Source organism: Montipora foliosa, chromosome 6 (assembly GCF_036669935.1).
Source record: "Montipora foliosa isolate CH-2021 chromosome 6, ASM3666993v2, whole genome shotgun sequence".
NCBI lineage: Eukaryota > Metazoa > Cnidaria > Anthozoa > Scleractinia > Acroporidae > Montipora > Montipora foliosa.
Genome location: NC_090874.1, coordinates 69,318,353 through 69,339,710, shown reverse-complemented (window position 1 = coordinate 69,339,710; position 21,358 = coordinate 69,318,353). Strand labels below are relative to the sequence as shown.

Below are 21,358 nucleotides of genomic sequence, written 5' to 3'. Positions count from 1 at the left end.
AAAGAAAAGTTTATTATTTTTATTAATTGAAATCCTAAGGCCTCTTGTTATCCAGGGTAGAGTCAGCATATTTGCTATAGTGCTGCAGTTGTTGTTTTGGGAGATTACGAAGATTACGCTACGGAAAAATAAAAAAGTTAACATGTTCTGCGAAACATTTGGCGACCCCGCCAGGACAAGGCTTTCAGGATAAGATGCCAAGACTTCGATCTCGTGGTCGACAGGGAAAACCGACCCCGAATTTGTCTCCTCAAGACGGTGCATGTTTGGATGAAATCAAAGATGAGAAACGAAAGGCCGACTCTGAATTGGACGCGCTCTGCACTCAAATTAAGCGCAAGACAGACTGGTGAAGGCAAAAGAAGATATTCGGCATCATGCATCAGTCAATTCCAGCAGTGCCCATCCCCACCCCCCCCCCCCTCCCCGGGCTAACCCCCGGGCATTAGCATTTTTTTTTTTAAATGGGCAAATTCCCCGGGGTGAGGACACATCAGCTGTGTAAATGCCCCGGGATGGGGACGAAGAAAGAGGGCAAGTGCCCCGCCCCCGGGATCGTCGCCTTCCAATAGCCAATAGGCGCCTGTATTCGCAGGCTACTTTGTCTGTCAAGAATCAAGACATCTTAAATCATCTTTCATCGCATTTTACGCTCGCAAGATCTGTCTTGAAGATCGCATCATTTGAATTCCCAAACCTTCTGTACTTTAACTCCACTTTCATGAATTTAAAAATTGCTAGGCTAGTTTTGAATGCAAAATGCGAAGTAGTCGTGTTTACGCAGTCTTCACGTCAGTAATTGTTTTGTGATATTAGTTCACCTTGTCGCTTCTACATATTCATATGCTTACAACTGTAAATGAAGAAATACCTTAAATTGAGAAAACATACCTTTAAAAACATCCACAAGTTTTTCGAGTCCGTGACAGACTAGCCAGTCTTTAACGAAGGCCTCGTCTTTTCCGATAAACTCTTCCATGTTAATTCGAAAACAGGTGTGTCAAATGCCCGGGGATCGCCCCGGGGTAGGCTAATGCCCAGCCACGGGGCCGCGATAAAATTGCGAATGCCCCACTCCTGGGACTGACTACTTCAGCAAATGCCCCGCGGTTGCCCGGGAGGGGGGGGGGGGGATGGGCACCGCTGGAATTGATTGATGCATTATGACAGTTGCGAGGAGTTTACCGAACACGTGGAGAGCATAGAAAAGCTGATGACATGGAAGTTGACATGGATCTTTACCAGTCGCGCGTTGGAAAAGTTCTTCAAGAAGTCGGAGACAAATTAAAAGAATCCGCAAAGCGTACAGTAAAACCAGTGTCAGATAAGGAGAGTTTCGAAACAGAAAATTTGCAAAACTGGTTTCGCGGACAAAGTTGTCGAACGTTTGAAGCTGAAAGATTTCCAGAGCGAACGATAACTCCTGCCCAGACCCCCGCAAACCTCGCTTAGCAAGCGGATCCGTCACGTTTCCTTTACTCCAAATCTCCAGAAAGAAAAGTGGATGCTGGAACTCGCAACCATTTGAAGCGTATCACTGTACCAAAGTTTAATGCCGATAAAACCAAGTTTGAACGTTTCGGGACTGCATTTTCCAATTGCGTGGACAAAGGGTTCGAATCTTCAGAAATTAAAATGCTTCGACTGGAATCATGTTTAGTGGGAAAGGTAGCCGCTACACTTGAAGGTCTCAACTATTCTTTCGCCAACCACCGAATCCTTCTACAGCCACAAACAACTCCACCAGGCGTGTACCTGCTGTTGAAGACGATCCAACCATTCCAAGTTCCACAGAAACTCCAACCATTAAGCAGGAAGGTGTAGGTGTTGCAACTAACGTGCCCATGGAGGGGGAGAGCTCGATTCAGCGGGCTCACACAGCAACCTTACAGAAACACTCTTCCTCAGAATTGGTTTCTTTAAGAACGGTACCTGTTTCGATCGAAGGAAATGGAAAGAAGGTCAAAGTAAATGCAGTCCTTGACGATGCAAGTACAGGAACTTTTCTTAATGAAGAAATTGCCATTCCCCTTGGTCTTCAGTCTGCTTATGAGAGGGTGACAGTGAGAGTGTTAAACGAGACGGTGGAATCTTTTGACACCATGCTTGTGGAGATTACATTTGAAATGTCTGCACGTGTCCCAGGAACGTTACTGGCAGTTACCAGGCGGTGAACTGGAACTTCTACAAGGACCAATGGTCGTATCTCTCATCCATTAAGTTTCCTGAACCTGCAAAAGATCCGATTGTTGACATTCTGATTGGAGTGGAATACTCATTTCTACACAGTTCAACAGTTTACCTTAGTGGACCAGACCCTAAGGGACCAGAAGCAAGGCTTTGACCACCGGGGTGGACCTGTATCAGAAGGCCAAGCGGTTCCAAAGGATTTTGCCACAAAAGAGCAAGTTTTTTGTCCACATTTTTTGTGCGCCCAAACGTGTTTGACGAGATCAATACAAGTTTGAAGAAATTCTGGGAGGTAGAGAACTCTGTAGTGGAAATGTCGACAAACGAGGAATTCTAACACCCGATGAGAAAGAAGAAAGTACTCAGCCAGGTTCATAATTCTCTAAAGCTCGTGGATGGAAGATACGAACTCGAAGTACCCTGGAAGAATGAAAGACCTGTGCTTCCTTACAATTACACCATGACATTGAAACGTCTAGAAAACACCGAGCTGAAGTTACTGAAGAACCCATAAATGGAACAGGACTATCCAGCAACGATTACGTCGTATCTTCAGCAGGGGTACGTCCGAAAGTTGCCAGACAACGAAATGAAACAAGTTCCTGGATGGCTTCTACCTCATTTCCCAGTCTTCCGCCCAGAGAAACAGACAACCACAAAGGAGTTTCCCTCAACGACGAGATTTTGCCAGGACCAAAGCTTCAGAATGATCTGGTGGACATTCTTCTCTGGTTCAGACGAAACCCGATAGCCCTCGTAGCCGACATCAGCCAGATGTACTCCCCCGGATTGCTGATACTTCCGTTTCCTGTGGAGGGAGTTGGATATGAAAAGAAAACCTGAAGTTTACGAGTTCGAACGAGTCGTCCTAGGCAAAAAATCTGCACAATTTGAAGCTCAGTTCACAATTCAAGAGCATGCCCGAAAGCCAGAATCAATTTCCAGCTGCAGCAGAAACAGTCCTTGAATCCACCTACATGGATGATTTGATGGATTATACCGTCGATGAGCGGAATGCTATTGACCTGTATCGTCAATTATCACAGCTCTGGAAGAAGACCGGTATGCATGCCCGAAAATGGCTCAGCAATTCTCCCCACGTCTTGAAAGAAGTGCCCCAAGAAGATCGTCTCAGCAAAGTTGACTTCAATCATAAAAATCTTTCGTCAATGAAGACTCTTGGAGTGCTTTGGATCGCTTTAGCTGATGTGTTTACATTCAAGACCAAACCTCCCCAAGCTGACCTTCCTTTGTCTAAAAGAAATGTGTTGAAGAACGTAGCAACCCTATTTGATCCTCTTGGTCTCGTAACGCCCTACACTATCAGAGCCAAGATACTGTTACAAGTCATGTGGACTCGTGGATTGGACTGGGACGAAGGTATTGACGGAGATCTGGCGGAGCAAGTGCAGCAGTGGCTTAGCGAACTAGAAGATTTGAGAAACGTACAAGTGCATCGTTGTCTGCAAAAAGACCATCCATACGTTCGTAGATGCCTCGAAGGATGCATTTGGTGCTGTCTCCTATGTAAGAAATGCTCGTCAAGATAGAGTCGTGGAAACCAGGTTTATCGCTTCCAAAACCAAGGTTGCTCCATTGGCGATAATGAGTATACCAAGATTAGAACTATCTTCGGCTGTGATGGCACTAAGACTTGCTCAGTTTGTATCGAAGGTTCTACAAATGGCAATTGGTCGTGCCATCTTTTGGAGTGACAGCACCAACACTTTGTGGTGTTTCAAACCCTTTGTAGCAAATCGTATTGGTGAAATTCAAGCTCAGACAGATCCCTTTCAATGGCGATATGTACCGACCAGCCCCAATCCAGCAGACCTGTGCTCTAGAGGTTCAAGTGCTACACAGCTCGCTGAGAACACGTTATAGTGGCATGGACCATCATTTCTCACAGAAACTGAACAATTGTGGCCAAGAAATAAAGTGGAAAGCAACTCCTCCACTGATGAAGAATTGAAGAGATCTGCTAACAGAAATGAAGTTCCTATCGTTCTTTTCTCGATGACAACTAAGCCCACAGAGAAAGACTGGCGCCTAGATCCTACAAGATTTTCTAGTTGGACCAGATTAACCAGGGTCCACGCATGGATACTTCGCTTCGTACAAAACTTTCAGTTACCATAAAAAGTCCATAAAGAGGGAGAACTGAGTCCACTAGAGAGTGAATTATTAAAGAAGTACAAAAGGAATTATTCCCAGAGAAGTACCGCGCACTGACATCTGGAAAGCCGATCGCGAAGTCAAGCAAGCTGGTTAAACTCACTCCAAGACTGGGCGAAGATGGAATAATTCGTTGTGATGGAAGACTGCAGTACACAGAATTTTTACCTTTTGATGTTCGATATCCCATTATTCTCTCACGTGGACTTGGGTCCATGAGCTTGGAAATGATGCGGCTGGAACTAACCACAGAAGAAATTAGAGAATGGGAAAACCAGTGCAATGGATGCAAAAAACGAAAAGGAAAAGAAGAAATTAGAGAATGGGAAAACCAGTGCAATGGATGCAAAAAACGAAAAGGAAAAGCTGCCTCGCAAGTGATGGGTCCACTCCCTAAATTACGTCGTCGATTCTCGATGAGAGCATTTGCCCAGACAGCTGTTGATTATGGGGGACCATTCATCACAATCCAAGGCAGAGGAAAAACACGTCTTAAACGATGGCGGAGAGTCCAAGAACTCATCTCACATTTCTGGCGTCGTTGGCTAAAGGAATGGCTACCAGGCCAAAATGTACGAAAGTGGGAGATGTTGTGCTCGCCATAGCCAGTGACCTGCCATGAGTCTACTGGCCGCTCGGTAGAATCAGCGAAATTTCCCAAGGGAAGGACAATCATGTTCGAGTTGCCAAAGTCCAAGTTGGGCAGAACTCACTGTTACGTCCCATTAACAAGCTGATTCATCTGGACGTTGTTTGAAGAAATGGAGCCTTCTATGTAGCAATCGCGATGAACACTGTTAAAGTGTAGAGCTTTAAGAGTCGACTTAAGATTTATTATTTATTTAATCTTAAGTTAACCACGGTACAATTCATGAGCAATATAAAACCGTATGTACAATTAAAAATTTAAAACCAAGTGTAGATAAAACTGTGTAAACTACATTAACTATCGTACTTAATATGAAAAAATAAAAGCTGCTTTCCATGAATGCCGTGTTTAGAATAATGGCCCTACGTTGTTATGTTGAATTAGCTTCCATTCATTCTGCTGACAGTACCTCTTCAAGCGCTTGTTAACCGCTTTCACTTGCTCGTTTAACTTGTCCCTTCTACAGACAAGCTCTGAAATTACAACCTGAAATTACAACCTTAGCATCGGATGATCTTTCAACCTGTCTAGCTAGATCCACAATCGCCTCGGTAACTTCTTGTGGCTCTTTCTTTTTAAGGTCGTTTGTCCCTACATGTAGAATAACTTGATCCGGATTGAGCTCTAGATTAGGTTTTAAGTGGTCACTCATGGCTCTGGTATTCGCTCCAGAGAACGGCTTTAGGACAACTCTGTGGCCGACAGCTTTCCCTAGTTTCCGTCCTCGAATATTTTGGACCATGGAGTCACCAATCAGAAGAGTTGTAAGTTGCTCAGCTTGTGGTTGTTCTATTTGCATATTTGGCGCTTCCTTCTGCTCTTGTGTGCTCTTCTTTTCTTTCTGCCTTTTGTTCTGTGATCTCTTTGTCTTGTTGGGCTTGACTGTATTTGTCGTTTGATTGTAATTAACACTTCCGGGATAACTTTCATCCGCTTTCAATGCAGTTTGCAGCTCATTATTTAGGAGCCTAATTACTGACATCAGGCTTTTGTTTTCATTGTTTAGGTTATTCGCTTCATCTTTCATACTAGCGAACCCAGATTCCATCTCCTGTAGCCTTTGTTTAAGGATGTCATTTTCTCTCTGAAGGGATGTTATGGTCTCATTTGCATAAGACTCACTAGCTTCAGCTTTGAGTTTTTCGATTTCATGGCAGCATATTTCCCTTACTTTGGCTTCAATAAAAGAAATTATTTCACGATCTTGGATAAGTAACTGTGCCTTAACTGATTTCTCTTTTACTTGCGAAGTTTTACTGTCGTTTCCGACCGCTTGGGAGATATGTTCAGAGATCTTTGTTGCCCAAAGTCTTTCTTCCAATGTGCGCTTGTTTCCACTCTTCTTTAGTCCTCGTCTATCCAACTCTGCCTTTAGCGCTTCAGTGTTTAGGGAAGAGATTTCTTTATCATAAAGAAGTATCAAATTCCTCTAGCTCGTCGACTTCATCTTCGACTTCTACGGATGATCCTAAATCTTCTGGATTTTGACTTGCCTTAAGTCCGTTCGTTCCTTGAGAGAGATTATCTTCTGCTTCTGATTTATTTTCCATGATGTCCATCCAACTGCCAATTCCAAGTAAAGAAGCAGCTTTTCACTGCTAATGTACTTTATTTACTCAAATGAACGCCGCAACGCTTATTACTGGGTTGCCAGTATGGCAATCCCAGTCGGAAAAAGGGTGGCATTTGTTTTTTTTTTTTTCCGTGTCGGTAAAAGTCTTGCCTGTTACTCCCCTGCTAAGTGGTGTCTTTGTGCATAGAGCCTTCAATTCAATTTTGTGCAGTAACTGGACTTGGAAATAGGCCATTTTACAGTTGTTTGCTCAGCGACCAAGCCTATGAATGGCTGCGAGGCTGCCGGTGACCTTGCATTGATACAGACCTCACTACTTTCATCATGTAAATTGTGTTGTTGTAACGCTAATTAGTCCATATTAACATTACAAAAGCATGAAGGTTTGTATCAAAACAGGGTCACCGGCAGCCTCGCTTCCATTGCTTGGCCTGGTAACTTAGCCACAACTGTAAAATGGTCTATTATCGATATTGTGGCGCAAATTTCTTACATTATTGTGCAGTAAAGAAAAAAATGAGTTATTGGATAACATGGATTTTTTGTTCTAGAAAAGTCTGACTAAAACTATGGGGTGAATAATATTTACACTGGATAGGTTGAGTATTTAGGTTTCGATCTGGATTGCGTTCGATTCAGTGTTTAAATTAAACAGGTTTAGGTCATGTATCTCCTGCGATAAACCATAACACTCTTGATCCAGCAGAAACTGAATTTATGGTGCACGTTAAAAGACTTCGCAGCATTAAAGAGATCCTGGGTCTTAGGAGTTAAGTTATCTACCATCATTACATTTGCAAAACTTGAAGTTTCCGGAAGACCAACATCTTGGGGACTATTTGAGAAACTTCGGTTCTTCTGTTCATAATTTCGTCTCGAACTAGCCGTCTAATGAATTTGCAGATGATAAGTTTCGGCCTACTTGAAGCATTTCGTGGCTTTACTCGGTGTGCTATGTCGATCTCATGGATGGGGACATTAGCACCCATTTTGTTGAATATCTTCACACACAATACAGTTGTCTGCGGGGCAGTTTCGCTTGTCGAAAGTTGAGGTACAACAAGTGGTTATACATTAAAACGGTAGCTGTAGGTCTGAATTTCCTCAATCGCAAGTGAATGTTCTTCAACTTTATCAGCAATTTTTTCTAAAGTACATTTAATTGCTGAAATCTCTTGTAATGCAGCCGCATGGAACACATTCCAGTCCAAGGAATTCTAAGCTTTTCGATTTCTCGGTTGCAGAAGAACATGGCGGCATGGGTCAACTTTTGCCTGGAGATTCTTAATTTGTATCATTAAAGCCTAGCATCTTGCTATACTCAATAGAGTTACTCAAAAGATAGAGAAAGATAGAGATAAACCCTAACCCTAAAACCCTAACCCAAAACCTTAACCATTATTTGCGGTGATTACAAAGGCATTGCTTTCTCCTCACTCACAATCTTCTGCATGGTAGTGCAATTCTCAACTAACTTGCACCAACTGAGTCAACTCAGGTCATCCTATTTTATACAATGTACTTCTGTTGATTTTCTAGATAACTTAGTTTTTAACCAAATAAAATCTATTAACATCAATAATTGACACTTCCATAATAAAGGGCTAAATGAATGTTGTTTTGTTAAGTGCTCCATCCCTATTGTCAAAGCTCGTACTAAATAAATGAAAGTGCATATGTTTTGTCTGTAATCAGTGGTTCTATCAATATTCATCCATCTCTGCTGCCTCAGTGGAAAGGAGCTTCACCTATTTCACATGCAATTTTGAGTGGAGCTAAGGAAACAGGGGTGTCCATAGTTGAAGTGTCAAGAGACAGGTAGATTATGATGGATGACTAATGGTTAGCTTATCTTATTTGTTATGCACAATATTAACTCAGTTTATGAAGCTAAAAATAACACGGCAAAGTGGTTCTGTCTTCGATTTCAATTGAGCTTTGCAAGCATTTGTTTGCAAACCATTGAGGTTAACACAAACCAAAGCAAACGTTATGACATAGATTATATCCAAAATGAACATTCACATTGCAACCAGGTTGACAATCAGACATACTCTACTGTTCTGGAAATTTTTGAAAAAGGAAAGGAAAGGAACTTAAATGCCTGGTCTTTTAGTGCCGGAATACTATAATTGGGGACACTGTAAACTGAAATCAGCAAATTAATGCAAATCAAATCAAACGTTGGTTTTGAGGAGAGGAGAAAACAGACTCAACGCATGTATGACTCTGAGTCTGGGAATTGTACCCGGGCCACATTGATGGGAAGCAAATGCTTTTGCCACTGCGCCAGGCCTGCTCCCCAAATAAATAGAGTTTAAAAAGTCAAAGGCCCATCATTTCGACGCTCCTGTCTGTTGTGTCTTCATCATCAGAGATGATCCAAGGTTATCACGAGAGTCTTTTGTATGGTCACCAGTTTGCTAAAAAATTGAAGGGGTGCTCCCATCATTTTCAAAAAGGGAAATTCTTTTTGTTAGGGTATGCTTACCAAATTAACCTCACATGTGCGTGGGGTAATCCTATAATTATAGCCATCAACTGACAGTATTATCAATACTGTTGTTGGGAAGTTTGGCACATGAATGCCACCGTCACAACTTGGAAACTCTGATGATGACCACCTTTTTACCTGACATCTCTCTCTTGGTCAGCTCCATCTCCTCCTATGACAGAGAAACCTGAGGCGGCTTTGACTCTTGATCTCCTCCATGACAATCGTTCATTTGCATCTTATTAAAAGAAAAGGACGCTAATTACTATTAATTGGTACTCACTTTCTCTTTTTTAGCAAATTGTTAAGTACATTTTCGGACTTTGGAATAATTTTGAAGACACTAGACTGGAGTTTCGAACGTTGGATATTTGAGTTGTAATTTTTTAACCTACATTCAAATTTTTCCAAACCAGAGTAGTATTGAACTGTGTCGTGAATATCCCCTTTTTTCCAGATTTGATGCTGGACAGTGTCTTTTGCAACAGATACACAAGGTGAATAAAACAATGCATTTACTCTCCCTGACATACATTGCCGAGGGTGTGCAGTCATATTCACAATCAAGCAACTTATTTTTTTTCTTTAAGATTCCTGAGGACATAATGTTCGATGATCTTTGTGATGAGCTTGCCATACTTGGGACTAGAATGGTTTGTGAAATTCAGTGTTGGAAGTGTAAAATACCGTTAAGATTCTTTTAAATTCCACCAATTTCTAGTTGATTGCTGAATGTAAGAATGTTAACAAAATGAATGTCATTGTTATGCCACAATTATAAACTTCAAAGGCAAAGCTGAGATTTTGTAGATGTCATGCAACACTGAGGCAGACCTTGTTAGGTACTTATCAATCGTCATTGTTTTACCTTTTTGTCATTTTGTCTTTAGCCAAAGTGACGCATGAGGACTCTTATCTTTAAATGCTTTAAATGAATGTTTTCGCGAACTGATTAGAGGCAGATATATTTCTAAGTGATGACTTGAATTGAATGCAAAATGTCGGCCAACATTATGTTATAATGTATGCTTTCAAGTGATCTTTATTCTTGTAATTTCAGCTGATGTACACTCTTGGAAACCTGGACACCTTGAGGAGAAATCCCTCTGTACAGCGTCCTGAATTAAAAACAAGTTGGGGTAAGAACATCCGCGTTACCGGCCGTGTTGAGCCCGTTATCCTGTAGAGAGAAGAACTGTAGACAACATATATATGAAAGACGTAAATTTGAACTGTGGAAAGAGGCATGTGAAAATCTTAGTGCATCGTTGTTACAAGAGTTGCCTAAGCAGTGACGAAAGGAAAACGTGACTTGAACGAGGTTGGAATCCATGACCCCTGCGATACCGGTGCAGTGATGATCACGCCAACTGTGTGATGGTCATTTTGTGGGTTTCGTAATAAACCCGTAGGGGATATAGATAGTTAAGTTAGATTAAATGATATGTCGATGGCTGAGCCCGGCGGGCTGTCATGCGGCAGGTTGCGGCCGGATCAACACTCGAGATCTTAAAATAACTGAGGAGAGATTCTTTCACCTGCAAATGGTTAGACGTTCAAGTCTCCTGGGATAAGGACTATAAACCGTAGGCCCCGTCTCACAAATACCCTTCATGTTCATAAGTTCCCTGTGGGACGTCAAAGAACCCACACACTATTCGAGAAGAGTAGGGGATGGAGTTCCCGGTGTTGTGGCTGTCCTGTTCTCCGTCTCCAGATTAACACTCAGGATCCTAACCCAGCGGAAGTGGCCGGCTTGGCGTGATGTCTCTAAAAAGGCTTACGGAAAAGGGACTTTGCCGAGTTTGCCGACTTTGCCGACTTTGCCGAGTGCTGGAACATGTAGACGAACTACCGGAATGAATATGAAATGAAAGTTTCTCAGGCTTATTCAGTCTTGAACGGGAATCGAACCTATGACCGTGATTGCGCTGCACTGGCTCTGGCAAATGAACTATGAAGCCAGTTGAGAGCTGGTTCATTGCGAGTTGAAGTTGAATCCCGCACGAAGTGAATAAAATGAATTCAGTAGAATATATGAAATGTCATGTATTTGACCTGCAGAATGAACATGGAATGAAATTTGGAAGATACTACTCTCTTCATATTTACATCCTCTACGGGTTTTTGCGAAGTCACAAAATGACCAGCTCTCATGGTAGACTAAGCGCTGAGGTCATTCATTCAAATCCCGTTTAAACCTAAATTTGAAGGGGGCTGTGATGAGAAATCTTAATATGGATCGACTATGTTAAACAACTGGGTAAATTTAACTTTGATGTCAATTGTTACAGCTCGTCGCCTGACCAAAGAGGCCGGCTACATTGACTGGACCCACAACAATTGGTTGAACATCAGGCGAAAATGGAATGCGCTCTCGTCTAGGGTATGTACGACATCAGCCTAACCATTAAATCGCAAGAAAACCTCCAGTTGATATGCCATTTTCATCTGGCTTTGGTTGTTCAAAAGGTGGATACATACACACATACATACATACTTAATTGACCGCTCCCCACCGGGGCTTTTCAGGGCCAATGAAACACAACGAAACGCCGGAACAGAACAACAACAACTGTTAAGAATCCCAACTGGCCGGAGGCAAGCCAGTTGGCTATTTAGAAGTGCAGCGGGGAAGTTGAACCAGGGACTACCAGGATCAAATTCAACAAGTGGTTAGAGGGGGTCTTGAACCCGGGATCTCCGGATCTCAAGGCAAGCGCCCTAACCACTGGCCACACTACCTCCACCATCCAGCGAATAAACTCTTGCAAAACCAATTGAGGTATCCAGTGGATAGTGATTCATCCAGTGGGTAGCGCTATCCACCCTTCGAACAACTGGGGGCCTGGACTTTAAGATGCGACATGTGAAAAATGAACTCTTCTGCCCAAATTATTATAAACTAGTGCCACAGATGCCAAAAACACAATAACGTGCGGTTTACGAAAAAACGGTATATGCAGAACCATGTTTTTATTGTTGGCTCGTGGAATATTTTATTCCCTCTGTTACGGCACGACTCAAAAAAGGAGTACGATTTTGAACCAATCAGAAAGCCGAGTTATTTTTCATTCTTACATGCTACCAAAAACATTTTAAAGGCAAAATGTTGTAACCACAGAAGAATAGTATAGGTGTTGTATTGCATTTCTCAACAGCGGCTACCTCTTGTATCCAAGTAGGCCGTTTTGGAGAGGCTCCACCGGTATCCCTTTGCTCTTAACTGATGTCTGGGGTCATTCCAGTTTAAAAACCTGCATACTCTGATTTACCAATTACTCAATTTAAGCATTACATACAAGACCGATTTTCTTTACCTTAATACTGTAAAGTTGTCCTTTTAATGGTATTGTTTCTAATGACCTTGACCTTTGATTTTCAAATGATCGTTTGTTTTATTTTATCTATATCTATTTATTTATTTGCATTGCAACCAAAAACTATTCTAACCTTTTTTATGCTAACCGGTTTTTTTTTTTTAGTTTGGAGTTCGGACCAGCTGGGAGGGACAAAAAGTGAAATTGATAAAAATGTCTAAGGAGTTCCTCAGCCGTAAGTACCCAATCGGGTTCGCCGCAGTTCAGTGCTAACCATCACACTTTACCATAAGTAACGATGGAAGAGCTTCATGTAAAATTCGAATCATAATGAGGTAAAACAAAGTACAAATGTCAAAAAAGAAACGTCTTTCTTAGCCTTATAGATTTTCTTATTTATAGTAAGCAGTTGCATTTGTGATTTTTGCCCTTTCATTTGACTATCAGAATTTATGAACCCGTGTTAGGATTTTGTTCCGTCCCACTATAGACTGTAGGTTGTCTTCATTGAACCAGTGGAGGTTTGGTGAGAGCAATACATTCTCGTTCCCAGATCCCATCGTTTCTCTTAGCCAGCGAGGCCTTCGAACGAGAAAACGAAAGGCTCTGGGGCCCGTTTCTCGAAAGTCCCGATAACTATTCGGGCCCAAAAAAGCCATTTGGGAGACTGCCAACCGCTTGTTTTGGAAGCCGGTCTTTTAACATGTTTTAAAGGTAACAAAAAGAAAAATTGCCGTGAAGTTTGACGAGTTAAATCCTCTCCGTTCTTGAGATACAAAGGGGATTGTGACACCCGAAAATGGCCCGTAAAGTGAAGGAGGATGTAACGTGTCATGGTTAAATTTACCAGTTTATTGATTATTTGAGGATCATTTGGTGATAGGTCAAATGTTGTTTGCCGCACAGTTACTGCTGAAGAAAAGTCATCTACAGTTCCAGGAGAGGTGAAATTTGATAGAGGTCTCGAAATGCTTTTTATCAGATGTCAGGTATATGTGTACTACATACCTTCATGCTTTATCGGTATTTTTGGGGAGGATTTTTCTATTGTTGTTATTCCCTATTTACACGCTTACATGCAGCCCATGTTTGTCTGCTTGTTTCTTTGTTTTTACTTTGCGCTTTTCCCTCTCTTTTTTGAGCGATTGCTTCTCTATTTTGGACACAGCATTCCTTACTTTGACTCGGCCTAAGTACATGCCACATATTTCCTATTCATACACTAAGTCAAATCAACTATAAGGAAATAAGCTGAAAAGTGTTCTCCAGTTTGCACCAGTTTTGGAATTATCGAGTTGGGTAAAATCGCTGGTAGAAGGCAATACGTCTGTTTAGGTATAGATGCATGTCAAGTGTAACTTTTTTGAGTAAACTGTCAATGCTGGTATTTGTTTATTTGCCCTAGGATGGCTGGGTAGGAGTCATGGAGCTACAGTTTGAAACAAAAACTGTCATCACCGCTAGAGATTTTTTCAACTCTTACCTCCAAATTAGTCATTTGAAAGGTTCCACCAAAAAATACTTTCAAAATTTGCCTTGCGAGGAGAGATGACAAAGGCTTTCGTGCTAGTCGCAGAATTGAGTGATGTCTTCATTAAGCCAAGGAATGCAGCTTCCTTTTATCCTCAACGAAACAAGGAATTTGTACTTGAATTTGTGTTGAATTTGTAAATTTGTAACAATGAAGTTAAAGTGTTAATTAACACGTATCAGATTAAAAACTCTTGAAATCACACCTTGGTGTGGAATCTCTTCAGGGGACAAAACTCGGTATCTGATAAGTCTTCTCGGATATTTTACTTCCCAACAGATCGCAGATTATGTAACGTGTGTACGATGTCAAATGTCTCTTCGCACGGGCGTGGCCACGACAATTGCGTACGGACTTACAACTTAAACATGTTGAGGGGAGGGGGTATTGCTTTCAATCAGGTTTTTTTGGCTCTTAGCAATAAAAACGACGTATGTACCGCTCGCCAAGCAGTGATATGATATAAATAAAAGTTAGCAGAAATAATAACTTGCAGAAAGCGTACAACAATTTTGAAAGGGTGTGAACAAACTAAAACTATAAATGCGAGTTATAGAGAGGTGAGGGCTTCAGACGAAAGAAAGAAATGATCATCGCACTTACCTGAACAATTTAAGCAATTGTCTCACATAGATACCTGAAAACTTCAGGTAGCCTCAACAGGATTCCAATCCACGACCTCCGCTATGTTGGTGCAATGCTCCACCACCTGAGCTATGAAGCCACTCAGTTGGGAGCAGGTCAGTTTGTTGGGCTCTTGTGTTCCCGTGAAAATACTCGATGAAATTAACAATGGCGCAGCTAGGGGGATCTTGGCGAAAACGCCGCAATCTGCTGAGTACAATCTGTTTGACACAGTGTGACCCCCCCCCCCCCCCCCGCCCCCTTTGAAAAATCCTGGCTACGCCCCTGATTAATGTGTATATTAGCTGAGTGTGGGTTACAGGCGAAATGGAGGAGTGATCCTCACACTTAAGTGGATAATTTAAGCAATTTTCTCAGTTGGTAGAGCATTGCACCGGCATTGCAAAAGTCATGGGTTCGAATCCCGTTGAAGGCACGCCACCTGAATTTTTGAGATATCTATAAAAGACAATTGCTTAAATTGTCCAGTTAAGTACGAGGAGCACATCTCCATTTCGAACTACAACAATGCAAAACTTTTGAAATTAAACTCGTAAAGCATTTTCATTAGTTTTTCTTTGCATTCTTTCTTATTGTCGGTAGAGTCTACTTGACTTCGTTTTTACTCACTGAAATTTCCCTTCGGATAACGCAGGTGGCTGGTATTACAGAGACTCCAACACTACAAGTTCGCACGCTACGCCTCTCTCCAGAGATGCGTGCGGTTCGGGATGTTGGATGTTAACTTCATTGTAAACATTTTTTTATCGAGTCCACGGCAAAAGATTAGATGCGGCTCACCCATACCTATACGCATTCCTTGGCAATTGCAATTTCGTTGTATTCCACAAATTCTCCAAGCATACTGCAAAATCGGGTATCCATTTCTTTAGTTCAGTGTCACATTCGAAAAGTGACGTCATTGGAGTCATATCCCCACCTTCTTGGTCGTAGTACCTTGGCGCTGCGAACCCCAGATCTCATTCGGTTAAAGTAAGAATTTTTTATTTTGCCAATGTATCGTCAACTCCATGGGGAAGGGTTGTTTCTGGTCGGTCGTGCCCTAGTAATTTGGAGATTTAGGGCGTTTATACATGGTGACTCGTGGAGTCGACAATTGTAGTTGTAAGCTGATCTGAATTGCCGGGACATAGACCTCCGTTTCCGAACGCAACCAGCATGTTAATTTTTTTTGGTAGGCTAGGTATCGAAAAGCCGGAACATTTGCGCATACGCTGACAACATGTTTGAACAAGGGAGAAAAACGCAGTACCTCCAGACACCGGCGCTGGAGCGTCGTACCAAACGAGTCATCCCGGGATTTCGGCCCGTGCGATCGCTTTTGGACGCAGTTGGCCCTTCGCTGCTTTCTGTTACCGACCTTGCCTCCCGGTACGGCATTGAGGGAGAGATATGTCGGCCCCTAAACCATATGTGACAAATCCCACGCCTACTCACAGCTCCAAACCGCCCTTGTCAATATAGCGTAAGAGTTAGATGGCTTATATATTCAAGAGATAAGTCATTTTATCTGTCATATGGTAAGCACTGGAGTCGCAGATTACAAAGTGTTGCGCATGCGCCCTCCTAAAGGTAACATACATACAGTCATAAGCTTTTTCCGAATAACTACAGGAGCTAATATCTTCGAGACATTACATTTACAGCTAAAAAACATAGCATATACAGATACCTACTAAATACATAACATTTAAAGATATATTCATTAAAAAGAAAAGCCGCTGTACAAAATGTGGCTCTGGATTCTCTTTTAAAACCAGTAAACTCATAGGTACGGATAAAATCAGTTAGCGCATTCCGCAACTTAGCTGATACGTATACGTAAGAAAAACGAGAACTAAGACCATAACTGGTTCTTCCAGGTTTATTGAGGAACAGAATGTAATTTCCGCGAAGATCATGCATAAGAAGGGGAAGGGAGAGAAAACGTATTTTTCATATAAGCAAAAAAAGCCTTTTTTCAAAAAAAAAAACAACAACAAAAAGGCAAAAAAAAAAAAAAAAAACCACATACTTTTATCAAGTAATACGAGGAAATTTTGAATGCGCTTATTGCATAGAGATGTCGAGCTTGACTTTCGTCGTAAGAGGACAGGTAATCTGCAAATATAAATATCGTTATTCTCTTATTTACATTATTCTATACCGTTTCTTTGACACGAGAATTACAGCGAAATGAAAGCACAACTTTGTCGCGAATTTTCTATGATAAAAACTCGTTCAGAAATCCAAAATCTACGTTAACAGCACACACCAGGCCTACTCCTGAGTATCTGGCTAGAAATCATTTCCTCTGGCCGCGCTTCAGCCATTCGATGAGGGCCAGTCTCGTGCTTCTTAAGTTGCCTCGCTCGTGCCCAAAAAGAATTCTGGGTAATTCTGCCATTCCATGACAAGGGAAGACTCCCGATTCTCATTTCATAGTTTTTTTCATAAGTGTCGGGCCACCCAGTCCTACCAGCAAAATAACGCATCGATTGAAGGTTTTAGCTTTCAAAACTTGCCCAGATTGTGTCAGTAGGTCCTGGAATTCGTCCACAGAAAGGCCAGAGAGACAACTTCACTCGTGAACCGCCATGTTAACAACAGAGCATTTTAGACGTCCCAGTCTGCATGAAACCATCTCTCGCCTCTTTCTGAGACACGACCAGACACGCACGGTTCTTACGTTACGTTTATGCCTATAAAATCAACTGAAATGTCAATTGCTGGTACAAAAAAAAAAACAAAAACAAAAACCAGCGTGTTAATTTTTTTTTTTGGTAGGCTAGGTGTCGAACAGCCAGAACATTTGCGCATGCGCTGACGAAATGTTTGAAGAAGAGAGAAAAACGCAGTACCTCAAGACACCGGCGCTGGAGCGTCGTACCAAACGAGTCATCCCGGGATTTCGGCCCGTGCGATCGCTTTTGGACGCAGTTGGCCCTTCGCTGCTTTCTGCTACCGACCTTGCCTCCCGGTACGGCATTGAGGGAGAGATATGTCGGCCCCTAAACCCTATGTGACAAATCCCACGCCTACTCACAGCTCCAAACCGCCCTTGTCAATATAGCGTAAGAGTTAGATGGCTTATATATTCAAGAGATAAGTCATTTTATCTGTCATATGGTAAGCACTGGAGTCGCAGATTACAAAGTGTTGCGCATGCGCCCTCCTAAAGGTAACATACATACAGTCATAAGCTTTTTCCGAATAACTACAGGAGCTAATATCTTCGAGACATTACATTTACAGCTAAAAAACATAGCATATACAGATACCTACTAAATACATAACATTTAAAGATATATTCATTAAAAAGAAAACCCGCTGTACAAAATGTGGCTCTGGATTCTCTTTTAAAACCAGTAAACTCATAGGTACGGATAAAATCAGTTGGCGCATTCCGCAACTTAGCTGATACGTATACGTAAGAAAAACGAGAACTAAGACCATAACTGGTTCTTCCAGGTTTATTGAGGAACAGAATGTAATTTCCGCGAAGATCATGCATAAGAAGGGGAAGGGAGAGAAAACGTATTTTTCATATAAGCAAAAAAAGCCTTTTTTCAAAAAAAAAAACAACAACAAAAAGGCAAAAAAAAAAAAAAAAAAACCACATACTTTTATCAAGTAATACGAGGAAATTTTGAATGCGCTTATTGCATAGAGATGTCGAGCTTGACTTTCGTAGTAAGAGGACAGGTAATCTGCAAATATAAATATCGTTATTCTCTTATTTACATTATTCTATACCGTTTCTTTGACACGAGAATTACAGCGAAATGAAAGCACAACTTTGTCGCGAATTTTCTATGATAAAAACTCGTTCAGAAATCCAAAATCTACGTTAACAGCACACACCAGGCCTACTCCTGAGTATCTGGCTAGAAATCATTTCCTCTGGCCGCGCTTCAGCCATTCGATGAGGGCCAGTCTCGTGCTTCTTAAGTTGCCTCGCTCGTGCCCAAAAAGAATTCTGGGTAATTCTGCCATTCCATGACAAGGGAAGACTCCCGATTCTCATTTCATAGTTTTTTTCATAAGTGTCGAGCCACCCAGTCCTACCAGCAAAATAACGCATCGATTGAAGGTTTTAGCTTTCAAAACTTGCCCAGATTGTGTCAGTAGGTCCTGGAATTCGTCCACAGAAAGGCCAGAGAGACAACTTCACTCGTGAACCGCCATGTTAACAACAGAGCATTTTAGACGTCCCAGTCTGCATGAAACCATCTCTCGCCTCTTTCTGAGACACGACCAGACACGCACGGTTCTTACGTTACGTTTATGCCTATAAAATCAACTGAAATGTCAATTGCTGGTACAAAAAAAAAAACAAAAACAAAAACCAGCGTGTTAATTTTTTTTTTGGTAGACTAGGTGTCGAACAGCCAGAACATTTGCGCATGCGCTGACGAAATGTTTGAAGAAGAGAGAAAAACGCAGTATCTCCAGACACCGGCGCTGGAGCGTCGTACCAAACGAGTCATCCCGGGATTTCGGCCCGTGCGATCGCTTTTGGACGCAGTTGGCCCTTCGCTGCTTTCTGCTACCGACCTTGCCTCCCGGTACGGCATTGAGGGAGAGATATGTCGGCCCCTAAACCATATGTGACAAATCCCACGCCTACTCACAGCTCCAAACCGCCCCAATCAATATAGCGTAAGAGTTAGATGGCTTATATATTCAAGAGATAAGTCATTTTATCTGTCATATGGTAAGCACTGGAGTCGCAGATTACAAAGTGTTGCGCATGCGCCCTCCTAAAGGTAACATACATACAGTCATAAGCTTTTTCCGAATAACTACAGGAGCTAATATCTTCGAGACATTACATTTACAGCTAAAAAACATAGCATATACAGATACCTACTAAATACATAACATTTAAAGATATATTCATTAAAAAGAAAAGCCGCTGTACAAAATGTGGCTCTGGATTCTCTTTTAAAACCAGTAAACTCATAGGTACGGATAAAATCAGTTAGCGCATTCCGCAACTTAGCTGATACGTATACGTAAGAAAAACGAGAACTAAGACCATAACTGGTTCTTCCAGGTTTATTGAGGAACAGAATGTAATTTCCGCGAAGATCATGCATAAGAAGGGGAAGGGAGAGAAAACGTATTTTTCATATAAGCAAAAAAAGCCTTTTTTCAAAAAAAAAAACAACAACAAAAAGGCAAAAAAAAAAAAAAAAAAAACCACATACTTTTATCAAGTAATACGAGGAAATTTTGAATGCGCTTATTGCATAGAGATGTCGAGCTTGACTTTCGTCGTAAGAGGACAGGTAATCTGCAAATATAAATATCGTTATTCTCTTATTTACATTATTCTATACCGTTTCTTTGACACGAGAATTACAGCGAAATGAAAGCACAACTTTGTCGCGAATTTTCTATGATAAAAACTCGTTCAGAAATCCAAAATCTACGTTAACAGCACACACCAGGCCTACTCCTGAGTATCTGGCTAGAAATCATTTCCTCTGGCCGCGCTTCAGCCATTCGATGAGGGCCAGTCTCGTGCTTCTTAAGTTGCCTCGCTCGTGCCCAAAAAGAATTCTGGGTAATTCTGGCATTCCATGACAAGGGAAGACTCCCGATTCTCATTTCATAGTTTTTTTCATAAGTGTCGGGCTACCCAGTCCTACAAGCAAAATAACGCATCGATTGAAGGTTTTAGCTTTCAAAACTTGCCCAGATTGTGTCAGTAGGTCCTGGAATTCGTCCACAGAAAGGCCAGAGAGACAACTTCACTCGTGAACCGCCATGTTAACAACAGAGCATTTTAGACCTCCCAGTCTGCATGAAACCATCTCTCGCCTCTGTTTTCTTTCAAAGGCTTGCCTTTACCTACATTCTAGCTTAATGATGCCAGCCTGGTTGCTTCTGTAGACGAAAATTGCCTGAAAAGGCAGTTATAAAATGATTACCTACCAGATTTGAGCCAACTCGGTCGTTTCCCGTCGGAACACAAACGGCTTACATCTGTCACGTGATGCTCTAACATGAGCCCACATATACTGAATACAGCAGATTATTTAATGAGGTAAGTTTTTCATGTATTTATAGTGTATTTGATAATTAGCCCTATGTACCCATGTATACCCTTAAAGGCGTTTTATGCGGTATACATGGGTATATAGTGGTATAGAAGGGTGTACATAGGTATATTGGGGTATATAAGGGTATACAAGGGTATATGCCAAGTTTGTAAGCAAAATCACTCCTGGGAACCCCCTGCACCCTCTTATACCTTCACGGATCATCGGACCGTCCTCTCGCTATAATTTGAGACCAAAAGCACATACCACTATGGCGACAAAAACCGACCGCTTTGGCGGTCTTGTCAGCGTGAAATATGCGCCTGCGCTCATTAACTAGTCTTCGTCCTTGGTTATATCCTTATAACATTGAGATAATATATATATACCTATTAGTATTATTTATGATTTAGTAATTTATTATGGAACTGTTTTCTTGTGTATAAATTTATTGTTGACCTTCACTGTAATTCAGCCAGTGGCTGCGAAAGTGATTAATAAACAAACAAATCAAATCAATATAGGGGTATATAAGGGTATACAAGGGTATACGCGGGTGTATAAGGGTATACAAGGGTATATAGTGGTATATAAGGGTATACATGGGTATATAGGGCTAATTATTTTAAAGACACTAAAATATACGCGTGGAAATACATTATAATTTAAATACACTATAATAGGGGATACATGAGGTACCTAGGTATTTCCGATGCAACTCCCAAAGGGAATTGCCAACTCGCTTCAGCTAC

At 41.6% G+C, this 21,358-nt stretch overlaps 1 protein-coding gene across 2 annotated transcripts in view; it reads left to right on the top strand.

Annotated features, from left to right (window-relative positions):
• Window positions 1-14,135, top strand: part of LOC138008299 (methionyl-tRNA formyltransferase, mitochondrial-like) — a 24,700-nt gene extending 10,565 nt beyond the window's left edge. Inside the window, exons 5-12 of one of the 2 annotated variants that reach the window (XM_068855591.1) lie at window positions 8,283-8,405; window positions 9,539-9,578; window positions 9,672-9,734; window positions 10,142-10,220; window positions 11,376-11,467; window positions 12,567-12,636; window positions 13,308-13,390; window positions 13,807-14,135. In XM_068855591.1, coding sequence (XP_068711692.1) covers window positions 8,283-8,405; window positions 9,539-9,578; window positions 9,672-9,734; window positions 10,142-10,220; window positions 11,376-11,467; window positions 12,567-12,636; window positions 13,308-13,390; window positions 13,807-13,953 — 697 coding nt within the window. In that variant the 3' untranslated portion in view covers window positions 13,954-14,135. Of the gene's footprint in view, window positions 1-8,282; window positions 8,406-9,538; window positions 9,579-9,671; window positions 9,735-10,141; window positions 10,221-11,375; window positions 11,468-12,566; window positions 12,637-13,284; window positions 13,391-13,806 lie in introns of both variants that reach the window. The other variant, XM_068855592.1, reaches the window with a different exon arrangement.
• The last annotated feature ends 7,223 nt before the right edge of the window (window positions 14,136-21,358 follow it).